This window comes from Coregonus clupeaformis, chromosome 17 (assembly GCF_020615455.1).
Source record: "Coregonus clupeaformis isolate EN_2021a chromosome 17, ASM2061545v1, whole genome shotgun sequence".
Classification (NCBI taxonomy): Eukaryota; Metazoa; Chordata; class Actinopteri; order Salmoniformes; family Salmonidae; genus Coregonus; species Coregonus clupeaformis.
In genome coordinates, this window is record NC_059208.1 from 61,891,687 (window position 1) to 61,916,336 (window position 24,650).

Consider the following 24,650-nt stretch of genomic DNA (forward strand, 5'->3'; position numbering starts at 1 on the left):
TTGTGTTTTGTTAACCTTAGGACTTCACGTATCGTTTTGTGTTGTATTATAAAGTACTCATTAAAAGATGTACGCATATCGCGCTGCGCCTTGGTCTGTTACTTACGACGACCGTGACAATTTCACGTACTTTCAGAATTGTTTGGTGAGCTACTCATCGGTGGGCTGCGTGCTACTGGTAGCTGGAGATCTATGCTTCAAACTTTAATTTGCGTAATGTATTGGACATCTTCAATTGTTCCAGATGACAGAAAGAAAATAAAAAAACCTCTGAAACCCCCCCACTTTTCATTTGAAATCCAGAGCTGAAGGTGAACCTTTTACTTTTAGTCAATAATTTTTTCCTTCATCTGTATTTTAGCGGAGACAGAGTCGACGGTGTCTTCTCTGAAGCCGTTCTCTTTCTGGCAGCAGCGGTTGTAGATGAGTTTGAATATGGCGACTCCAGGCACAGCCAGACTAGGAATGCCAGCCAGGATGAAGATGATGACGTAGATCCAGCCAGGATACTGACGGTCTGCCAGGGTGGGGAACTCCTCCTGGAACCAGGGAGATTAAGGAAATCAGGGAACAACAAAAATAACTGACTTTATTGACTTAACTTTATTGTTTATCCTCATTTGTCTTTTAATTTGTTGATCATTTATTAATCTTGGTTAACCCGATGCTCGATTTAAGTTCTGTGTCCATACCGTGTTAAGAGAAGAGATGTCACACCCTGGCTCTGGGGACTCTAATATGTTGAGCCAGGGTGTGTAGAGTCTATGTGTTTTGGTTCTACGTTCATTTCTAGTATTGTGTTTCTATGTTGGCCAGTGTGGTTCTCAATCAGAGGCAACGAGTATCAGCTGTTGCTTGTTGTCTCTGATTGGGAGCCATACTTAAGCAGCCAGTTTTCCCACAGTGTTTGTGGGATCTTGTTCCGTGTTGGTTGTGTTAGACCTAGGACGTCACGTTATTGTTTGTTGTTTTGTTTTTTGTGTGCACTTAATAAAATAAGTATGTACGACTATCACGCTGCGCCTTGGTCCTCCTCCTTCGACGATCGTGACAAGAGAACCGGAATGAAGAGCTCCACCTTCTCTCTTCGCAAGTTACGGGCAAGTCTATGGACCAAATGTCCCTCCCCTTCCAAAAATCTAAAAATGCTAACACCTAAGAAATCGTGGTTTTTCCAAATAACCAGTGAGGAAAAACCCAAGCACCAGAGCTAAACTGTTGCTGCCTTATCTCACTCATCCTGTTGTATCATGACAGATCTACGGTACCATTTATGTTTACATAGACTGTCCACGAGACTAGGCCAGTCAAGTTCTTCCACACCGATCTCGACAACCCCTTTCTGTATGGACCTCGCTTTGTGCACGGGGGAATTGTCATGCTAAAACAGGAAAGGGCCTTCCACAAATTGATGCCACAAAGTTGGAAGCACAGAATCGTCTAGAATGTCATTGAATGCTGTAGCATTAAGATTTCCCTTCACTGTAACTAAGGGGCCTTGCCCGAACCATGAAAAACAGCCCCAGACCATTATTCCTCCTCCACCAAACTTTACAGTTGGCACTATGCATTGGGGCAGGTAGCGTTCTGCTGGCATCCACCAAACTCGGTCGGACTGCTCCAGAGTCCAATGGCTGCAAGCTTTACACCACTCCAGCCGACGCTTGGCATTGCGCATGGTGATCTTAGGCTTGTGTGCGGCTGCTCGGCCATGGAAACCCATTTCATGAAGCTCCCGACAAACAGTTCTTGTGCTGACGTTGCTTCCAGAGGCAGTTTGGAATTTGGTAGTGAGTGTTGCAACCGAGGACAGATTATTTTTACGTGCTTCAGCACTCGGCGATCCAGTTCTGTGAGCTTGTGTGGCCTACCACTTCGCTGCTGAGCCGTTGTTGCTCCTAGACGTTTCCACTTCACAATAACATCACTTACAGTCGACCGGGGCAGCTCTAGCAGGGCATACATTTGATGTACTGACTTGTTGGAAAGGTGGCATCCTATGACGGTGCCACGTTGAAAGTCACTGAGCTCTTCAGTAAGGCCATTCTACTGCCAATGTTTGTCTATGGAGATTGCATGGCTGTGTGCTCGATTTTATACACCTGTCAGCAACGGGTGTGGCTGAAATATTCAAATCCACTAATTTTGAAGGGATGTACACATACTTTTGTATATAAAGTGTAGTTAAAAGCACACTAAAGTTCAAATGGGAATACAATGTCAGCTATTTTGTTTATTTACGCAACAATTTAATGTGTTATCACAGTGCTTGATCTAATAGCACAACCAAATGACATGGATTACAGTTAGTTGAGATGACATTAAAGTACATGGTGCAAGTGATCAATGCACTCAGACTCCTGAGTGGCGCAGTGGTCTAAGGCTAACTGGCGCAGTGGTCAGTGCTAGCTGTGCCACTAGAGATCCTGGTTCGAATCCAGGCTCTGTCGCAGCCGGCCGCGACCGGGAGACCCATGGGGCGGCGCACAATTGGCCTAGCGTCGTCCAGGGTAGGGGAGGGAATGGCCGGCAGGGATGTAGCTCAGTTGATAGAGCATGGCGTTTGCAACGCCAGGGTTGTGGGTTTGATTCCCACGGGGGGCCAGTATAAAAAAAAATATATATATATGTATTCACTAACTGTAAGTCGCTCTGGATAAGAGCGTCTACTAAATGACTAAAATGTAAAAATGTAATGTAAATGATATTCTCTGTAGATAGATTATTATATCAATTGTGAAGATTTCCACAGACCTGCGACCCTGAACGCTTTCTATGATGACATAAGAAGACATTTTTAGTTCCAGTAACCTCAAAACGTGCCCATGGATGCGTTACTCATTTTAAGGTTGAAAAAAATACTATTACATTAGTTTGCAAGATAATTTAGGCTATTCTCTGTCTTTATTATGCCAATTAGATTTCAGTGTGGGGTGCGGACATCGACTCTAGGAGGTTAACTTTAATTATTTTAGTTAGAATAAGGGAGAAAATGCATACAAGTCAATGTCTGCATCCCCTATTGGGGCCCTGGTCAAAAGTAGTGCACTACCCTACGGGCCCTGGTCAAAAGTAGTGCACTACCCTACGGGCCCTGGTCAAAAGTAGTGCACTACCCTACGGGCCCTGGTCAAAAGTAGTGCACTACCCTATGGGCCCTGGTCAAAAGTAGTGCACTACCCTACGGGCCCTGGTCAAAAGTAGTGCACTACCCTATGGGCCCTGGTCAAAAGTAGTGCACTACTAAAGGAATAGGGTATCATTTGGGACACAGACAACGACATCAACCACATCCATTAACTATTTCCTGTCAACAGGACTTACCGCGTCTTGGTCCCATACGAGGTAGGTCAGCTCCCCGCTGACCTGGGTGACAAAGTAGAAGATGAAGATGGCCAGCATGATGACTGGACTGACGAACCTCCAGGTCACCTGCCAGAACAGGTTGGGCTTGTGGCCAATCATGAACTCGATGTCTGCGTTAAACCTGTCAGAGTGAGCAGAGTGAATGAACTGGGATTTCGATGTTCCAATGGCTTCCAATTCCAAGGGCTGGTTATCAGAGTGAACGTTCACCATGATATCCAATTAAGAGGAATACGCACACTGTGATACATGTTCCCAATTCCCAAGTCTGATTTATCAAGACAGGTCTAATGAAGACCTAAGGTGTACTCAGGGGCGCAACATTCACTGGGGACAAGTCCCCCCCCCATATTCTGAAATTGCATTTTTGTTCCCCCCCAGTTGTATCATTGGAATGTGATACAAAACAAGGCTACGGTGTGCTTTAGGACCATGCGGACGCCTCCGAGTGGTCGGGTGGGCTGTTTGGAGTGTTTATCCCACTGGATAAAAAAAATATACATATATTATTATTATGTCCACCCCACTTCTAAAGCCAAAGTTGCGCCCCTGGATGTACTTATACGTCTACTGAGGTCTACTACATTACACATGTCTAGAGTGGAACACATGTCTAGCATGGAACACATGTCTAGCGTGGAACACATGTCTATCATGGAACACATGTCTATCATGGAACACATGTCTAGCGTGGAACACATGTCTAGCGTGGAACACATGTCTAGCGTGAAACACATGTCTATCATGGAACACATGTCCAGTACGGAACACATGTCTAGCATGGAACACATGTCTAGTATGGAACACATGTCTAGCATGGAATACATGTCTAGCATGGAACACATGTCCAGTATGGAACACATGTCTAGCATGGAACACATGTCTAGCATGGAACACATGTCCAGTATGGAGCACATGTCTAGCATGGAACACATGTCTAGCATGGAACACATGTCCAGTATGGAACACATGTCTAGCATGGAACACATGTCCAGTATGGAACACATGTCCAGTATGGAACACATGTCTAGCATGGAACACATGTCTAGTATGGAACACATGTCTAGCATGGAATACATGTCTAGCATGGAACACATGTCCAGTATGGAACACATGTCTAGCATGGAACACATGTCTAGCATGGAACACATGTCTAGTATGGAACACATGTCTAGCATGGAACACATGTCTAGCATGGAACACATGTCCAGTATGGAACACATGTCTAGCATGGAACACATGTCTAGTATGGAACACATGTCTAGCATGGAATACATGTCTAGCATGGAACACATGTCCAGTATGGAACACATGTCCAGTATGGAACACATGTCTAGCATGGAACACATGTCTGTCTAATGACTTTGAGCTTTGGCTGGATATCTGAGTTAATGTTCACTCTAGAGACCTAAGTACCTAATATCGTCTTCCCTAAGGGTCTACACATCGTCTTCCCTAAGGGTCTACACATCGTCTTCCCTAAGGGTCTACACATCGTCTTCCCTAAGGGTCACACATCGCTTCCCTAAGGGTCTACGTCTTCCTAAGGGTCTACACATCGTCTTCCCTAAGGTCTACATCGTCTTCCCTAAGGGTCTACACATCGTCTTCCCTAAGGGTCTACACATCGTCTTCCCTAAGGGTCTACACATCGTCTTCCCTAAGGGTCTACACATCGTCTTCCCTAAGGGTCTACACATCGTCTTCCCTAAGGGTCTACACATCGTCTTCCCTAAGGGTCTACACATCGTCTTACCTAAGGGTCTACACATCGTCTTCATAAATCAGTCGTTTACAGTGACATATAGTGTGCAGAGATAGTTCTCCATTAGAGTTGAGAATGAGTCATGGGGGTACCATGTGGTATCAGTTGAGAGTGAGTCATGGGGTACCATGTGGTATCAGTTGAGAATGAGTCATGGGGGTACCATGTGGCATTAGTACAGCTGAGTGCACCAGCACACTTCCTGGTTCCAGAGATACAATCTGCAGGCCTAATGCTCTCCCTTCCTCCCAGTGGACATAATGACACTAAAACGTGCCTTTTTATTGTCCTGATAAAGCAGGCTGTAGTGACATTGTGGTTGTTTTTCTGAAGGACAAAGTGCCCCTGATGTTTTAATGCTGTTTGTTTGGATGTGATTTATGTCACTGTGAAGCGGAAAGGTACATGTCCACATAGCATTGACAGGTATTTCTATTCCATTCAGTTCTATTTTATTTTAATGGTGTTCTGGCTCTGGACTCACCTGTCTATCCCGTAGATGTAAACAACAGACACCATCTCACAGAAGGCGATGACTAGGAGAGGGATGGAGCCGGCGAAGCTGTCGAACAAGGCCAGCCAGTAGTTACCGGACTGCTGGGTGAATATGAGAGCGATGGCGAAACACACAACACAAGTCACACCTGAAAAAACAAAACAAAGAACATCGTGAAAAGTTGACAACCAAGGTTCTTTCAGGGGTGCTCAACCTCATTGGATGTTCAGAGGATCCCCCTAAAGGTCAACGACAAGCTTGTGATCTCAATCCCCGAAGAACTGGGACGATGAGACAATGATTTGGGTTGAAGCCATTTCGATTCAGTGCAGCTCAGAAGAAGACGAATCTCAGCTACTGTATGTCACTAACCTGTCAAGACCTCTTTGGGCCACTTGGGGAAGATGTTGAGATCCTGAAGGGGCACCACGACCCCTTCTATGTTCCCAAACATGGTAGACAGTCCCAGACAGAAGAGCATGACGAAGAACAGGATGGCCCAGAGAGGAGAGATCGGCATCTTGGTGATGGCCTCTGTGAACACGATGAACGCCAGACCAGTTCCCTCCACACCCTACAGCAAACACAGTACCGACTTAAGAAAGTTCTGGTGTCCCTTGGAGTCAATGATATGTCTTGGATTGGACGTCATGTAATTTCACTACCTGACTGAGAAACTGCTGCAGATCGCAGGTCTTCAGGTTTAATCCATGGATGATGTCTGGTGATGTGCTGTTGAAACCTTGGAGGACTTCATCATAGTTGTTCACAGTGAAGTGGTCCTCAGGAAGATCAAATGCATTCAGCAGGGCCATGATGTTACTAGGAAGAGATCACATTCAGCAGGGCCATGATGTTACCAGGAAGAGATCACATTCAGCAGGGCCATGATGTTACTAGGAAGAGATCACATTCAGCAGGGCCACGATGTTACTAGGAAGAGATCACATTCAGCAGGGCCATGATGTTACTAGGAAGAGATCACATTCAGCAGGGCCATGATGTTACTAGGAAGAGATCACATTCAGCAGGGCCATGATGTTACCAGGAAGAGATCACATTCAGCAGGGCCATGATGTTACTAGGAAGAGATCACATTCAGCAGGGCCACGATGTTACTAGGAAGAGATCACATTCAGCAGGGCCATTATGTTACTAGGAAGAGATCACATTCAGCAGGGCCATGATGTTACCAGGAAGAGATCACATTCAGCAGGGCCATTATGTTACCAGGAAGAGATCACATTCAGCAGGGCCATGATGTTACCAGGAAGAGATCACATTCAGCAGAGCCATTATGTTACTAGGAAGAGATCACATTCAGCAGAGCCATTATATGTTACTAGGAAGATATCACATTCAGCAGGGCCATGATGTTACTAGGAAGAGATCACATTCAGCAGGGCCATTATGTTACTAGGAAGAGATCACATTCAGCAGGGCCATGATGTTACCAGGAAGAGATCACATTCAGCAGGGCCATGATGTTACCAGGAAGAGATCACATTCAGCAGAGCCATTATGTTACTAGGAAGAGATCACATTCAGCAGAGCCATTATGTTACTAGGAAGAGATCACATTCAGCAGGGCCATGATGTTACCAGGAAGAGATCACATTCAGCAGGGCCATTATGTTACTAGGAAGAGATCACATTCAGCAATGCCATTATGTTACTAGGAAGAGATCACATTCAGCAGGGCCCTTATGTTACTAGGAAGAGATCACATTCAGCAGGGCCATGATGTTACGGCAGGTAGCTTAGTGGTTAAGAGCATTGTGCCAGTAACCGAAAGGTTGCTGGTTCTAATCCTCGAGCCGACTAGGTGAAAAATCTGTCGATGTGCCCTTGACCAAGGCACTTAACCCTAATTGCTCCTGTAAGTCGCTCTGGATAAGAGCGTCTGCTAAATGACTAAAATGTTTTTGTAAAATGTTACTAGGAAGAGATCACATTCAGCAGGGCCGTGATGTTACTAGGAAGAGATCACATTCAGCAGGGCCATGATGTTACTAGGAAGAGATCACATTCAGCAGAGCCATTATGTTACTAGGAAGAGATCACATTCAGCAGAGCCATTATGTTACTAGGAAGAGATCACATTCAGCAGGGCCATGATGTTACCAGGAAGAGAGTACATAGAAGTATGACCAAAATATCAAACTCATTAGTTTATCTTCCTCTAATCCCCATTCATTCAATCCAATTTTGACAGTGTTGTCAACAAATATGTGTTCAGTCTACATTGAATTTGGATGAAAGAATGGATTCAACCAAGAAGGAACTTACCCATCCGTGCATTCGTCAAACTTCTCTGTGGCCCTGAAGCCAATGATGGAGTAGATGACGGTAGCAGAGTAAACGGAAGTGAAGCCGTTGATGATGGAGATGATGACGGCATCTTGTTCACAGTTGTTGCTGGAGAAACAGACAATGGAAGCAAATTACTCAAATTAATATGAAGAGATGAAAGACGAGATCCATTTGGTATAATTTCTATGAGCATCTATGACTTACTCTCTGCATGGATTAGGATTCAGCCTCAATAAAAGTGTTCTTAAAACGTTGTAATAAGGAGTCACTTACTGCACTGAGTTATAGCTGGAGAAGGAGATGAGACCTCCAAAGGCCAAGGAGAAAGAGTAGAACACCTGGGCACCTGCATCCAGCCAGGTGGACGGGTTCATCAACTCATTCACCTGGAGAAATAGAAAACAGTTAGACACAAAGAATTAGTATCATGACAACGGTAGTACATAAAGTTAATACTTACATCTGGTGTGAAGAGGAACTTGACTCCATCCAGAGAACCTTTGAGAGTCAGTCCTCTGATCAGGAAGATGGTGAGCACCAAGTAGGGCAACGTGGATGTTATGTACACAGCCTGACGAGGAAGAGAGAGAAATGAGAAAGAGAGAGATTATAAAACTGTTACATAAACTGAATCCAGAACCACTGAGAGAGAGAGAGAGAGAGAGAGAGAGAGAGAGAGAGAGAGAGAGAGAGAGAGAGAGAGAGAGAGAGAGAGAGAGAGAGAGAGAGAGAGAGAGAGAGAGAGAGAGAGAGAGAGAGAGAGAGAGAGAGAGAGAGAGAGAGAGAGAGAGAGAGAGAGAGAGAGAGAGAGAGAGAGAGAGAGACAGAAGAGAGAGAGACAGAGAGAGAGAGAGAGAGAGAGAGAGAGAGAGAGAGAGAGAGAGAGAGAGAGAGAGAGAGAGAGAGCTCAAAGACATTGCTCCTGCATTTTTAACAAAAAATATAGATTTAGAGTTAGATAAAGTAGGATTTTTTGGCAGGGACATATACAGGATGCTACCCTCCACAACATAACCTTTATTCCAAACCAAAACTCCAAACCTACCACCTGATTTTGGACGGAATTACCTGGAAAGCTTTCTACTACCAAGGATTACTATTCTCAAACTATACAGCAAATGCTCTGGAAAACAAACAGAAACCTGAAAACACCATCCAACCTGGAACTGAGCGAGTAATGTTTAGTATGAAGCTATTTTTCACTTTCAAAAACCAAGAAGAAAAATTCATTACAATGATATATTTTATATTATAAGGACTGAATTCTAAGGCTACCAAGCTTAAGCTTGCTACAAAGAGATACAATTTCAATTAGCACTGACGTGTGAAGTGAGAGGTGTCAAAGCCCTTGAGCCCAACAATGGCAGGAGAGTCGTACAGTCTACCCCAACTAGAGGCCTTAGAAGAGGCCTTAGAAGCACTCCCCACTGTTCAGAGGTCATTAAAATACAGTACCCTCTGAATGTAAAAAACGACAAGACACGAAAAGAGTACAAATTGAAACTTCTTTTGGGGAAGCACGAGACACTTTTTTGCTGATTTGTATAAAAATGGGAACATAAGCAACCTTATCTTCCACACAGACCATCCCCTGGCATGGCACAGTGCTATACTAGCACACTACCCCTCTGTTAAGAGGGGGGTGTTAGCGACGGGTGGAAACTCAGGATACTGGACAACGAGGACTCTGAGTCGTCTAATATTAATCTCTATAAATCTGGAACCGTTTTGGTTCAAGGCAACACCAAACAGTTCCAGCTGGACTTTCACCTAATCAAAGAAATAGCTCAGCAGGAGAAGCTGTCCCTTGAGAAAGATACCCCTACCCCGAGCGGGTCAGACCAGACCTCTTCATTAAATAACCCCACAGAGCAACCCCAAGCAGAAACTCAACTTCCCAGCACAGAGTACTACTCCCTCATTGAAATGAAGGATAAATTCACCCAGCTGGAGGTAAGGCAGGTGGAGCTGGAACAGCAGGTGAACACACTCCAGTCAGCACAGACCCAGACAACAGTCCAGCACAACAACACCCCCTTAACTAGACCTGGAGAGCTGCAGGTGGAGAGAGACATGTCTGCACTCTGGACTGTGGTGAGACAACATCAACAGGAGAAAGAGCAGGAGCAGGAGAAGAACAGAGCACTAGAGGAGAGGATCAGAGTGCTGGAGGAGAAGGTGAGAACGATGACGGGTGACATTGAACAACCCATTAGAGAACAGCCCACCTCAGATCCTGGCCAAAGTCTCGACACCGCAGCAGAACAGTACACCCTAGACCCTGACCATAGCCTCGACATCACACCCAGACAAACAAATGAAGAACCCCAAGCCCTGGGGACCCCAACCCCTCTGAGCAACCCCCCAGTCAGACACCCTGATAGCCCTCATGACGACCCCCCCACACCCACTGAGGACATACACAAGCCACAGATTGTACTCCTTATGGACTCAAACGGGAAATACATACAAGAAAATAAACTTTTTCCAAAACACACAGTGTCTAAACTCTGGTGTCCAAATACCCAGCGCGCCCTAGACCTTCTGTCTAAGGACCGACTAGGATCACCCAGCCACATAATAATACACACAGGCACAAACGACCTGAGAACACAGCAGGAAAGGGTGGCCACATCACTCAAGGGCGTGATAGAAAAAGCTTCTTCTACTTTCCCCAACGCACAAGTGGTTATCTCAACCCTGTTACCACGAAAAGACTTCCACCCTGCTACCATACAGCGGGTAAACGCAAGTATTTCCCGTGACTGTGCATCAAAACCAAATGTCTTCCTGGCCCACCACTCCACCCTGGACGTGAACAGCCTTTACGACCAGGTCCACCTATACAAGGCAGCAGTGCCCACCTTCGCCGGACCCTAAAGGATATCGCCCTCAACCGCAGACCCAACACCTCACACAGGAGCAACAGATCAACAGACACCCCGCCCAGACCAGCGAGACACTCTCCCAGACCTGCGGGACCCCCCCCAGGACCTACACATAGAGGACCCCCGCAGAGAGGACCTACATCCAGACCACAGCACCATCAACCACATCTACACCCCCACCCCAACCAATTAACTCCCCCCCAAGTCAACCATGCCCACACCCCATTTAGGCCCCCTCAGATCAGACCTATGCCCCTCCTACCCACCCCAAGCCCCCCACTCCCACAAAGAGGGCCTCAACATGAAAGTCACACATACGCCCAGGCCGTGAGCAGGCAAACAGGCCCAACACCCACTCTTACACTAGCCCAAGCCAATGGCATGTACCAGATGCTCAGCAGGCTCTGCTCACAATTACTGGCCTGAGGCCAAACCACACAACCAACAACATTAGACACTTTATGGAACACAAAGCCTTCACTAATTCATCCTGGAAAATCCAAGGCCTGAGGTCATCTGCCTTTGGCCTAAAGAGCAGGAATCTGGACTTCACCAAAGAAATCGGAAATACAGACATTGTCATCCTACAAGAAACATGGTATAGAGGAGACGGACCCACTGGTTGCCCTCTAGGTTACAGAGAGCTGGTAGTCCCATCCACCAAACTACCAGGTGTGAAACAGGGAAGGGACTCAGGGGGTATGCTAATTTGGTATAGAGCAGACCTAACTCACTCTATTAAATTAATCAAAACAGGAACATTTTACATTTGGTTAGAAATTCAAAAGGAAATTATCTCAACTGAGAAAAATGTCCTCCTGTGTGCTACCTATATCCCCCACTAGAATCCCCATACTTTAATGAAGACAGTTTCTCCATCCTGGAGGGGGGAAATCAATAATTTCCAGACCCAGGGACATGTACTAGTCTGTGGCGACCTAAATGCCAGAACTGGACAAGAACCTGACACCCTCAGCACACAGGGGGACAAACACCTACCTGGAGGTGACAGCATTCCCTCCCCCATATGCCCCCCTAGGCACAACTACGACAACATAACCAACAAAAATGGGTCACGACTCCTGCAGCTCTGTCGCACACTGGGTATGTACATAGTCAATGGTAGGCTTCGAGGGGACTCCTATGGTAGGTACACCTATAGCTCATCTCTTGGCAGTAGTACAGTAGACTACTTTATCACTGACCTCAACCCAGAGTCTCTCAGAGCGTTCACAGTCAGCCCACTGACACCCCTATCAGACCACAGCAAAATCACAGTCTACTTGAACAGAGCAATACTCAATCATGAGGCATCAAAGCCAAAAGAACTGAATAATATTAAGAAATGCTATAGATGGAAGGAAAGTAGTGTTGAAACCTACCAAAAAACAATTAGGAAACAACAAATTCAATCCATTCTAGACAACTTCCTGGACAAAACGTTCCACTGTAATAGTGAAGGTGTAAACTTGGCAGTAGAAAACCTAAACAGTATATTTGACCTCTCAGCTTCCCCTATCAAATCTAAAAATCTCTAACAGAAAACCAAAGAAAAGTAATAACAGTGATAAATGGTTTGATGAAGAATGCAAAAACCTAAGAAAGAAATTGAGAAACCTATCCAACCAAAAACATAGAGACCCAGAAAACCTGAGCCTACGCCTTCACTATGGTGAATCACTAAAACAATACAGAAATACACTACGGAAAAAGAAGGAAAAGCATGTCAGAAATCAGCTCAATGTAATTGAAGAATCCATAGACTCTAACCACTTCTGGGAAAATTGGAAAACACTAAACAAACAACAACACGAAGAGCTATCTATCCAAAACGGAGATGTATGGGTAAACCACTTCTCCAATCTTTTTGGCCCTATAACAGAGAACAGACAGCAAAAAAATATACATGATCAAATGCAAATCTTAGAATCAACTATTAAAGACTACCAGAACCCACTGGATTCTCCAATTACATTGAATGAACTACAGGATAAAATACAAACCCTCCAACCCAAAAAAGTCCTGTGGTGTTGATGGTATCCTCAATGAAATGATAAAATATACAGACCACAAATTTCAATTAGCTATACTTAAACTCTTTAACATCATCCTTAGCTCTGGCATCTTCCCCAACATCTGGAACCAAGGACTGATCACCCCAATCCACAAAAGTGGAGACAAATTTGACCCCAATAACTACCGTGGAATATGCGTCAACAGCAACCTTGGGAAAATCCTCTGCATTATCATTAACAGCAGACTAGTTCATTTCCTCAGTGAAAACAATGTACTGAGCAAATGTCAAATTGGCTTTTACCAAATTACTGTACGACAGACCACGTATTCACCCTGCACACCCTAATTGACAAACAAACAAACCAAAACAAAGGCAAAGTCTTCTCATGCTTTGTTGATTTCAAAAAAGCTTTTGACTCAATTTGGCATGAGGGTCTGCTATACAAATTGATGGAAAGTGGGGTTGGGGGAAAAACATACGACATTATAAAATCCATGTACACAAACAACAAGTGTGCGGTTAAAATTGGCAAAAACACACACATTTCTTTCCACAGGGCCGTGGGGTGAGACAGGGATGCAGTTTAAGCCCCACCCTCTTCAACATATAAATCAACGAATTGGCGAGGGCACTAGAACAGTCTGCAGCACCCGGCCTCACCCTACTAGAATCTGAAGTCAAATGTCTTCTGTTTGCTGACGATCTGGTGCTTCTGTCACCAACCAAGGAGGGCCTACAGCAGCACCTAGATCTTCTGCACAGATTCTGTCAGACCTGGGCCCTGACAGTAAATCTCAGTAAGACAAAAATAATGGTGTTCCAAAAAAGGTCCAGTTGCCAGGACCACAAATACAAATTCCATCTAGACACCGTTGCCCTAGAGCACACAAAAACTATACATACCTCGGCCTAAACATCAGCGCCACAGGTAACTTCCACAAAGCTGTGAACGATCTGAGAGACAAGGCAAGAAGGGCCTTCTATGCCATCAAAAGGAACATAAAATTTGACATACCAATTAGGATCTGGCTAAAAATACTTGAATCAGTTATAGAACCCATTGCCCTTTATGGTTCTGAGGTCTGGGGTCCGCTCACCAACCAAGAATTCACAAAATGGGACAAACACCAAATTGAGACTCTGCATGCAGAATTCTGCAAAAACATCCTCCGTGTACAACGTAAAACACCTAATAATGCATGCAGAGCAGAATTAGGCCAATACCCGCTAATTATCAAAATCCAGAAAAGAGCTGTTAAATTCTATAACCACTTAAAAGGAAGCGATTCCCAAACCTTCCATAACAAAGCCATCACCTACAGAGAGATGAACTTGGAGAAGAGTCCCCTAAGTAAGCTTGTCCTGGGGCTCTGTTACAAACACAAACAGACCCCACACAGCCCCAGGACAACAACAACAACCACACAACTAGACCCAACCAAATCATGAGAAAACAAAAAGAGAATTACTTGACACATTGGAAAGAACAAACAAAAAAACAGAGCAAACTAGAATGCTATTTGGCCCTAAACAGAGAGTACACAGTGGCAGAATACTTGACCACTGTGACTGACCCAAACTTAAGGAAAGCTTTGACTATGTACAGACTCAGTGAGCATAGCCTTGCTATTGAGAAAGGCCGCCGTAGGCAGACCTGGCTCTCAAGAGAAGACAGGCTATGTGCACACTGCCCACAAAATGAGGTGGAAACTGAGCTGCACTTCCTAACCTCCTGCCAAATGTATGACCATATTAGAGACACATATTTCCCTCATATTACAGCGATCCACAAAGAATTCGAAAACAAACCCAATTTTGATAAACTCCCTTATCTACTGGGTGAAAAACCACAGTGTGCCATCACAGCTGCAAGATTTGTGACCTGTTGCCACAAGAAAAGGGCAACCAGTGAAGAACAAACACCATTGTAAATACAACCCATATTTATGTTTATTTATTTTCCCATTTGTACTATAACTATTTGCACATTGTTACAACACTGTATATATACATAATATGACATTTGAAATGTCTTTATTCTTTTGAAACTTCTGAGTGTAATGTTTACTGTTAATATTTATTGTTTATTTCACTTTTGTTTACTATCTACTTCACTTGCTTTGGCAATGTTAACACACGTTTCCCATGCCAATAAAGCCCTTAAATTGAATTGAATTGAATTGAGAGAAAGGGGGACAGAGAGAGAGAGAGAGAGAGAGATAGAGAGAGAGAGAGACAGAGAGAGAGAGAGAGAGAGAGAGAGAGAGAGAGAGAGAGAGAGAGAGAGAGAGAGAGAGAGAAGGGGGACAGAGAGAGAGAGAGAGAGAGAGAGAGACAGACAGAGAGAGAGAAAGGGTGAGAGAGAGACAAACATCAGTGATAAGACAACTGGCACCATTCCCAAGGCAGGCCATTATTTTTGCAGAAATTTGACCTCCCTCACAAGCTGGAAGAAATTAAAGCTGAGCTGGTACCTTGCCAGTAGTCTCGATCCCCCTGATACAGCAGACATAGAGCAGAGTCCAGGCAGACACCAGGGCTAGCACCATCCACCACTGGAGGCCTCCAGATATATCTATGGCCGTAGAGGTGTTCAGTGTCTCTCTGTACCAGAAGTAATCCACTGAGGTGCTCCGTGCGCATTCTGACACCAGACCTGCAGGGGCCGATATTCAAACTGTTTAAAGGCCGGTCTGGATCTAAAATTACAACAGCTAAGATGAGATGAGATAGAAGTTGGGTTGGTCTGAATTGTCAATCTTTGACTAGCTAGCTATCTACTGCCAATGCATTCAGCATGATTCAGCATTATTCAGCATGATACAGCATGATTCTACATGATACATCTTGAGGAACGACTCAAAGACATAAAATATCTGTTTTACTTAACGCTATCTGGCTAGCCAGCTCATCTCAAATAAATATGTGTGAGCGTTAGCTATAGACGGATGGGTTGTTGATACGAAACTGCTGCGTGCGCAACCGTGGAGCAAAACAGGCGGGGTTGGCTTAGAATCAAATAATTGTTGACGACATGGAAATTATATTTGAAAATGATTGAAAACATACATTTGCACAATGAGAACTTGTTGTCTGTCAAATACATTGTTACATTACATTTTTTTTGCCATATTAGCATAGACGCGACAAGTCAAAACACCTCAAAACAACATGATATTAATAACAGCCACCTACGATTTCCCACAAGACAGCTTCTTAACAATATACAACGAGCCACCTACGATTCCCCACAAGACAGCTTCTTAACAAGATACAACGAGCCACCTACGATTCCCCACAAGACAGCTTCTTAACAAGATACAACGAGCCACCTACGATTCCCCCACAAGACAGCTTCTTAACAAGATACAACGAGCCACCTACGATTCCCCACAAGACAGCTTCTTAACAAGATACAACGAGCCACCTACGATTCCCCACAAGACAGCTTCTTAACAAGATACAACGAGCCACCTACGATTCCCCACAAGACAGCTTCTTAACAAGATACAACGAGCCACCTACGATTCCCCACAAGACAGCTTCTTAACAAGATACAACGAGCCACCTACGATTTCCCACAAGACAGCTTCTTAACAAGATACAACGAGCCACCTACGATTCCCCACAAGACAGCTTCTTAACAAGATACAAGCTACCTACGATTCCCCACAAGACAGCTTCTTAACAAGATACAACGAGCCACCTACGATTCCCCACAAGACAGCTTCTTAACAAGATACAAGCTACCTACGATTCCCCACAAGACAGCTTCTTAACAAGATACAACGAGCCACCTACGATTCCCCACAAGACAGCTTCTTAACAATATACAACGAGCCACCTACGATTCCCCACAAGACAGCTTCTTAACAATATACAACGAGCCACCTACGATTCCCCACAAGACAGCTTCTTAACAATATACAACGAGCCACCTTACGTTTCCCCACAAGACAGCTTCTTAACAAGATACAACGAGCCACCTACGATTCCCCACAAGACAGCTTCTTAACAAGATACAAGCACCTACGATTCCCCACAAGACAGCTTCTTAACAAGATACAACGAGCCACCTCGATTCCCCACAAGACAGCTTCTTAACAAGATAAACGAGCCACCTACGATTCCCCACAAGACAGCTTCTTAACAAGATACAACGAGCCACCTACGATTCCCCACAAGACAGCTTCTTAACAAGATACAACGAGCCACCTACGATTCCCCACAAGACAGCTTCTTAACAAGATACAAGCTACCTACGATTCCCCACAAGACAGCTTCTTAACAAGATACAACGAGCCACCTACGATTCCCCACATAACAGCTTCTTAACAATATACAACGAGCCACCTACGATTCCCCACAAGACAGGTTATTGTCATTGTTGCTAGCTATCTGACCGTTCAGAATAATAACACACAGACCTCTGCCCCATCGACGTGTGCGCATCATTTTCAGCTAACCCGTCTATAGGGGCGGTGAGGTGATCCTGCTTGCTAGCATGCTGGTATTAGGCTAGCTAGCTACATTTAGATATATTTTTGGTCCAGGTTTTGATGATACTGTAGTGAATTCAGGGGGTAGCCCTGACCGGGACTCGGACCCAGATCCAGCAACTGCCAAGCCATCACCTTAACCTTAACGCCAAGACGTCCAAACGTCTCGACGAGGTTGCTAGGTATTGAGTTAAGGTCGCTACAATACTAAGTGTTACTCATGAAGGAAATACTGCACCTGTCTTGTTTGCATTGAGGGGACACTGACTCCAAGGCAAGGGGTCCTGGAAGGAGTTGAAGAGGTACCACATGATCCAGGCCATGATGGTGTTGTAGTACATCCCAACCAAGAATGATACCAACATGGAGGCAATACCTGTTTCACAACAACTGTCAGTTACATTCCCTGTACATTCCAGTGCATTATTATCATATCCAAGTTTATTCAAGTATGCTATATTCAAGCACATATCCAAGTATTTACAGTATTTATATTTAAGTATGCTATATCCAAGTATATATCCAACTATTTAAAGTATATATATTTAAGTATGTTATACATAATGCATAACAATGCAAAACATAAGCACTTATAACTACTTATAACCATATTCATAGAGCCAAAAGGGTTTTGTCATACATGATCACAGGAATTCCACACAGATACTGTAATCCGGAATGGACTGTCACCCACCAATGCCAGTGAGGTAAGGGTTGACAGAGCCCCACACCCCGACACTGCCCTTCCTGAGGCGCTGTCCGATTGCAAACTCCAGGTGCAGCAGTGGAATTCCCTCCAGAACCACCAGGATCAGGAATGGGATCATAAATGCTCCTGGGAACACAAGATTGGAATTATAATATAAAATATGCCATTTAGCAGACGCTTTTATCCAAAGCGACTTACAGTCATACGTGCATAATTGTTTTTTTTTGTGTATGGGTGGTCCCGGGGATCGAACCCACTACCTTGGCGTTACAAGCGCCGTGCTCTACCAGCTGAGCTACAGAGGACCACGAATTGTTTTCCTCAGTTGACATATCAACAATACTCCACTGAACACATCCCCAATATTGAAATAGTAACGGTTGTATTATTGTGTTATAAAAGTGTTTAGTGTTCAATATACTCAGATAATTTAATTTAAAATTAACTCTCACTTTTAAAAGCTCATAATCTGTTAACTCATACCTAAATAATGTTGTTGACTTAGCCTACATTTGACATTTTTGTCATTTAGCAGACACTCTTATCCAGAGCAACTAGGGTTAAGTGCCTTGCTCAAGGGAACATCGGCATATTTTTTTTACATAGTTGGCTCGGGGAGTCGAACCAGCAACCTTTCAGTTACCCAACGCTAGGCTATCTGCCGCCCTGTATTCGTATTTGTGGCCAAAGCATAAATTGGTGAAAAAAATACTTTAAAAACCCCACCTCAAACTCCTTATAGGGTAGGATGTCATACTCCTGAGGAGGATGAGCTGGCCAATCAGCAGTCTAGAGGAGGATGAGCTGGCCAACCAGCGTTCTACTCACATGGATATGTTTAATGACCGGTGTACGCCCACACCATACTGTTCTTGGGGTACGCCCACACCATTCCAACACAGAAAACCTGCTTTATACTTAATTACCATGTTTTGGAAGGAAAACTATTTAACTCCTAGTGTAAGTCATTATAGGTCATATTTAATAGAAATCTGGAAACACTGGACAGTTACTTTATAGTGTTATTAACATGTTGAAAACAATTATGTAAACTAGGTACGGCAATGCATACAGAGGAGCAAGACATATACTATGGGGCTTCCCCTGTGTTAAAATACCCATTAGTTACACTAGCACAGAAAGCTGAAATTTAACTACCACTATTTGAAAACGATTTAACAAGTTGAGAATGATTAAGAATGTGTTTGTTTAATTAATTACTTGTTAGGATTTCAAACCATGACTAGCAATCCTCTCAAATACTGTACAGTATTGGGTTTTGAGCAATCCAAAATGTATTTACTACATTTTTTGTCATTTAGCAGACGCTCTTATCCAGAGTGCATACATTATTATTTTTTCTTCATACTGGCCCCCCGTGGGTATCGAACCCACAACCCTGGTGTTGCAAATGCCACGCTCTACCAACTGAGCTACATCCCTGCCGGCCATTCCCTCCCCTACCCTGGGCCAATTGTGCGCCGCCCCATGGGTCTCCCGGTCGCGGCCGGCTACAACAGAGCTGCGATGCAGTGCCTTAGTCCACTGCGCCACTCGGGAGAATACTACAGTTCTCTATCAGTCATAATCATCTCAAATCAAATCAAATCAAATGTTATTTGTCACATACACGTGTTTAGCAGATGTTATAGCGGGTGTAGCGAAATGCTTGTGCTTCTAGCTCCGACAGTGCAGTAATATCTAACAAGTAATATCTAACAATTTCACAACATATACCCAATACACACAAAACTAGTAAGGAATGGGATTTAAGAATATATACATATATGGACAAGCAATGACAGAGCGGCATGGACTAAGATACAGTAGAATATTATAGAATAGAATGCAGTATATACATATGAGATGAGTAGTGCAAGATATGTAAACATTATTAAAGTGACTAGTGTTCCATTTCTTAAAGTGGCCAGTGATTTAAATAGGCAGCAGCAGCCTCTAATGTGCTAGTGATGGCTATTTAACAGTCTGATGGCCTTGAGATAGAAGCTGTTTTTCATTCTCTTGGTCCCAGTTTTGATGCATCTAAGAGTAAATTTAACTTCAAATACATCTTTGACCCATACAACAAAAAATTAACTGGTCATTCAATTGTTCACACAACTAATCCCATAATCAAGATAGTATTCTGCTATCTCTGTATATGCAGATAAATTATCCTGCTAATTGTATAGTGTATTCCACCCTTTAACTACTTGTGTCAAGGGCATAGACAATGAGAACACCTTCCTAATATTGAGTTGAACCCCCTTTGGCCCTCAGAACAGCCTCAAGTCGTCTGGGCATGGACTCTACAAGGTGTCGAAAGCGTTCCACAGGGATGCTGGCCCATGTTGACTCCAATGCTTTCCACAGTTGTGTCAAGTCGGCTGGATGTCCTTTGGGTGGTGGACCATTCTTGACACACACGGGAAACTGTTGAGCGTGAAAAACCCAGCAGCATTGCAATTCTTAACACACTCAAACCGGTGCGCCTGGCACCTACTACCATACCCCATTCAAAGGAACTTGTTTTGCCTTGCCCATTTTGTCTTGCCCATTCACCTTCTGAATGGCACACATACACAATCCATGTCTCAATTGTCTCTACACTGATTGAAGTGGACTTAACAGGTGACATCAATAAAGGATCATAGCTTTCACCTGGATTCACCTGGTCAGTCTATGTCATGGAAAGAGCAGGTGTTCCTAATGTTTTGTAATCTCAGTGTAGTTTGTAGTATTCCCTGTTTTATTTCTACTGTGAAAAAAGTTGTAACTCAAAGTCCTTTTCATTAATTTACAGTTTTAAAATAACAAAAATGTTGCATACAATCAAGCCCACTCACCTCCTCCATGGCTCTGACACAGGTAAGGGAACCGCCACACGTTCCCCAGCCCCACACAGAAGCCCACACAGGTCAGCATGTACTGGGTCTTGTTGTCCCATTTGGGCCTGTCCCCGGCCTCCTCCTTCTCCATCCTCTCCAGCTCCTGGTGGGACGGTATACGGTCATCCAGACCCGGGTTGGGCAGCTTGGGGAATCTCATGGTGCAGTCTTCCTCACCCAATAAAGGTACTCTCTCTCTCGTTGTCACCTGGTTGACTGCTGAGTGTGTCTATCCTCTCTCGTTGTCACCTGGTTGACTGCTCAGTGTGTCCTGCCTTCCTTGTGTGGCCTTTACCCTCTAAATGTGTTCTTTAAAAGGGGGACTGTCACAGCACTTCTGCTGACCTTTGGTTTCACGGTGGCTTCAGTTATCGGAAGATACATCTGAGCCCAGTGAGATATTATACGTTGTCAGCAGGTTGTGGCGGCTAAAAGGTCAGCCATCTTTATAATGTTTAAAACATCATGTGAAGAGCCGTCACATAATAGGAATTGTTTTCCAGAAGGGAGTGAGGGTCTGCATCCCAAAATCACCACCCTATTCTTTATATAGCGCACTAATTTGGCCCGATGCAGAATGGAATGTGGTCCAGCTCACTCGTGACTGAGTGACCTAGACCACATTTTATCCTCTCATTCACCAACAGGGGACACATCCTTCCCATAAACGCTTATCTTATCTTGGCTATCAGTGCAAGACTTTCCATGAACACAATGAAAATACAGTACGGAGTGGCAAAGGTGGACTAACGAAACATGTTCTATTTACACGGTTTTAACATAAGTTCATCTGTACAGTCTACTTCTATTTTAAAGGACCCCGGCAGTCATTTTGATTCCCATGTAAAATAGCCTTTTGAGTGAATAAAATATCACACATATTATTTTGGGGGGATAGAAATGCTCCCTCATGGCTAACTACCAGGAAGACTGAAAAGATAGGCTGAGTGGGCGGGGAGCTTATATTCATGAGCTCGCCTTGACTGACAGCTCTTTGAAACACCTATGTCAAGAGACTTGGATGCAGTGTTGCAGTAATATCATCTCAAGCTAATTTGGTGATACACAAAGCAACTCAAACCACATTGAAATTGCATCAATGATGTCCATTTTTTTTATCCATCTCCCATCTGGCATGTCTCTTGTGATGCGGTTTACAGCAGCAGCCCCCCCCACAACACCATGCTGGCTGAAGACCTAGCTAGCCAGTAACTAGCTAACACCAGACAGATGAAGACCTAGCTAGCCAGTAACTTGCTAACACCAGACAGATGAAGACCTAGCTAGCCAGTAACTTGCTAACACCAGACAGATGAAGACCTAGCTAGCCAGTAACTAGCTAACACCAGACAGATGAAGACCTAGCTAGCCAGTAACTAGCTAACACCAGACAGATGAAGACCTAGCTAGCCAGTAACTAGCTAACACCAGACTGATGAAGACCTAGCTAGCCAGTAACTAGCTAACAACAAACACAGATGAAGACCTAGCTAGCCAGTAACTAGCTAACACCAGCCAGATGAAGACCTAGCTAGCCAGTAACTAGCTAACACCAGACACAGATGAAGACCTAGCTAGCCAGTAACTTGCTAACACCAGACAGATGAAGACCTAGCTAGCCAGTAACTTGCTAACACCAGACAGATGAAGACCTAGCTAGCCAGTAACTTGCTAACACCAGACAGATGAAGACCTAGCTAGCCAGTAACTAGCTAACACCAGACAGATGAAGACCTAGCTAGCCAGTAACTAGCTAACACCAGACAGATGAAGACCTAGCTAGCCAGTAACTAGCTAACACCAGACAGATGAAGACCTAGCTAGCCAGTAACTAGCTAACACCAGACAGATGGAGACCTAGCTAGCCAGTAACTAGCTAACACCAGACAGATGAAGACCTAGCTAGCCAGTAACTAGCTAACACCAGACACAGATGAAGACCTAGCTAGCCAGTAATAAGCTAACACCAGACACCGATGAAGACCTAGCTAGCCAGTAACTAGCTAACACCAGACACAGATGAAGACCTAGCTAGCCAGTAACTAGCTAACACCAGACACAGATGAAGACCTAGCTAGCCAGTAACTAGCTAACACCAGACAGATGAAGACCTAGCTAGCCAGTAACTAGCTAACACCAGACAGATGAAGACCTAGCTAGCCAGTAACTAGCTAACACCAGAACAGATGAAGACCTAGCTAGCCAGTAACTAGCTAACACCAGACAGATGAAGACCTAGCTAGCCAGTAACTAGCTAACACCAGACACAGATGAAGACCTAGCTAGCCAGTAACTAGCTAACACCAGACAGATGAAGACCTAGCTAGCCAGTAACTAGCTAACACCAGATACAGATGAAGACCTAGCTAGCCAGTAACTAGCTAACACCAGACAGATGAAGACCTAGCTAGCCAGTAACTAGCTAACACCAGACAGATGAAGACCTAGCTAGCCAGTAACTAGCTAACACCAGACAGATGAAGACCTAGCTAGCCAGTAACTAGCTAACACCAGACAGATGAAGACCTAGCTAGCCAGTAACTAGCTAACACCAGACAGATGAAGACCTAGCTAGCCAGTAACTAGCTAACACCAGACAGATGAAGACCTAGCTAACACCAGACAGATGAAGACCTAGCTAGCCAGTAACTAGCTAACACCAGACAGATGAAGACCTAGCTAGCCAGTAACTAGCTAACACCAGACACCAATGAAAGGGGGAAGATATAGAAGTATCTTTGCCATAGATGAATAGTGTAAACTTTTAATTATAGTTGCTGACACCCTACAGTAAAATGTTGGCACCAGTAGAGTAGCTATCTAGCTATATAAATCACGCCCCTCTTCAAACACACCTTCTCTGATGTTGGTTACAAATTAGAGAATATCCTGTTACCATTGGTGTATTAAAATGAGAGTTAGGGTGATGTCACCCTGTCTCCTGAATATTTCATCCAAATATAATCCAATTTCATGAAAGACATGATTTTGACCGTTCATGACCTTTAACATAAATGAATGTGTACAGTCTAGTTCTGCTTGTGACTGAAAGCCCACTGATGCCATATGTTCCATACTCTATATGACTTAATATAGTCCATTATGTTCATGTATCCTCCGTAGCTCAGCTGAAAGCGTCTGCTAAATGGCATATTATTATTATTATTATTATTATTATTATTATTATGTCTGTATAGATTATGTGAACGGGCTGTTAGGAAGAAGGAAACCAATAGAAAAGTTGTTTGGTGAAACTCCCACACGAGTTGAGTAGGACAATAAAGTGTGTGGGATTTGGAACGTTCTTAGACCTGAGATATGGGCTCAATTCACTAAACCCAGAAAGGTAAATCAATATCCTCTTGATGCAGTTGCATCCTTCTGACTATTGTTCATTGAAGAATATAGAGTTTATTCATCAAGGACCTAATATGAAATCAATGAATCAAGTAAGACAGTAACCCACTGGGTCATTTCAACATGGAGAATTGGGGGAACATTTGGTAGATTCGTTGATCAATGAGATTCCAAACTATTTTCACCCAATCAAAAAGACAGCCAAAAGTTTGTCGAATTCCCAACTATCCAAAAGCACATCCAAAATTTCAATGGAAGATCACTGTCAGATTTTTGGTTTAGTTGTCACCTAAATGTATCACTGCACTTTCAAATAGTTAAAGGCACACTAAAGTTCAAATGGGAATACAGA

The 24,650-nt window shown here is 44.0% G+C and overlaps 1 protein-coding gene across 1 annotated transcript; it reads right to left on the reverse strand.

The window, feature by feature from the left end:
- Positions 1-282: 282 nt before the first annotated feature.
- Positions 283-21,200, reverse strand: LOC121585687 (sodium-dependent neutral amino acid transporter B(0)AT1-like). Its single transcript, XM_045226454.1, has 12 exons — positions 20,900-21,200; positions 18,039-18,179; positions 17,583-17,720; positions 15,320-15,501; positions 8,401-8,511; positions 8,214-8,326; positions 7,917-8,045; positions 6,293-6,449; positions 6,000-6,201; positions 5,616-5,775; positions 3,325-3,487; positions 283-539 (listed from the first exon to the last, which is right to left on the reverse strand). The coding sequence occupies exons 1-12, from the start codon at positions 21,099-21,101 to the stop codon at positions 327-329; spliced, it is 1,911 nt and encodes a 636-aa protein (XP_045082389.1). The 5' UTR covers positions 21,102-21,200; the 3' UTR covers positions 283-326.
- Positions 21,201-24,650: the final 3,450 nt, after the last annotated feature.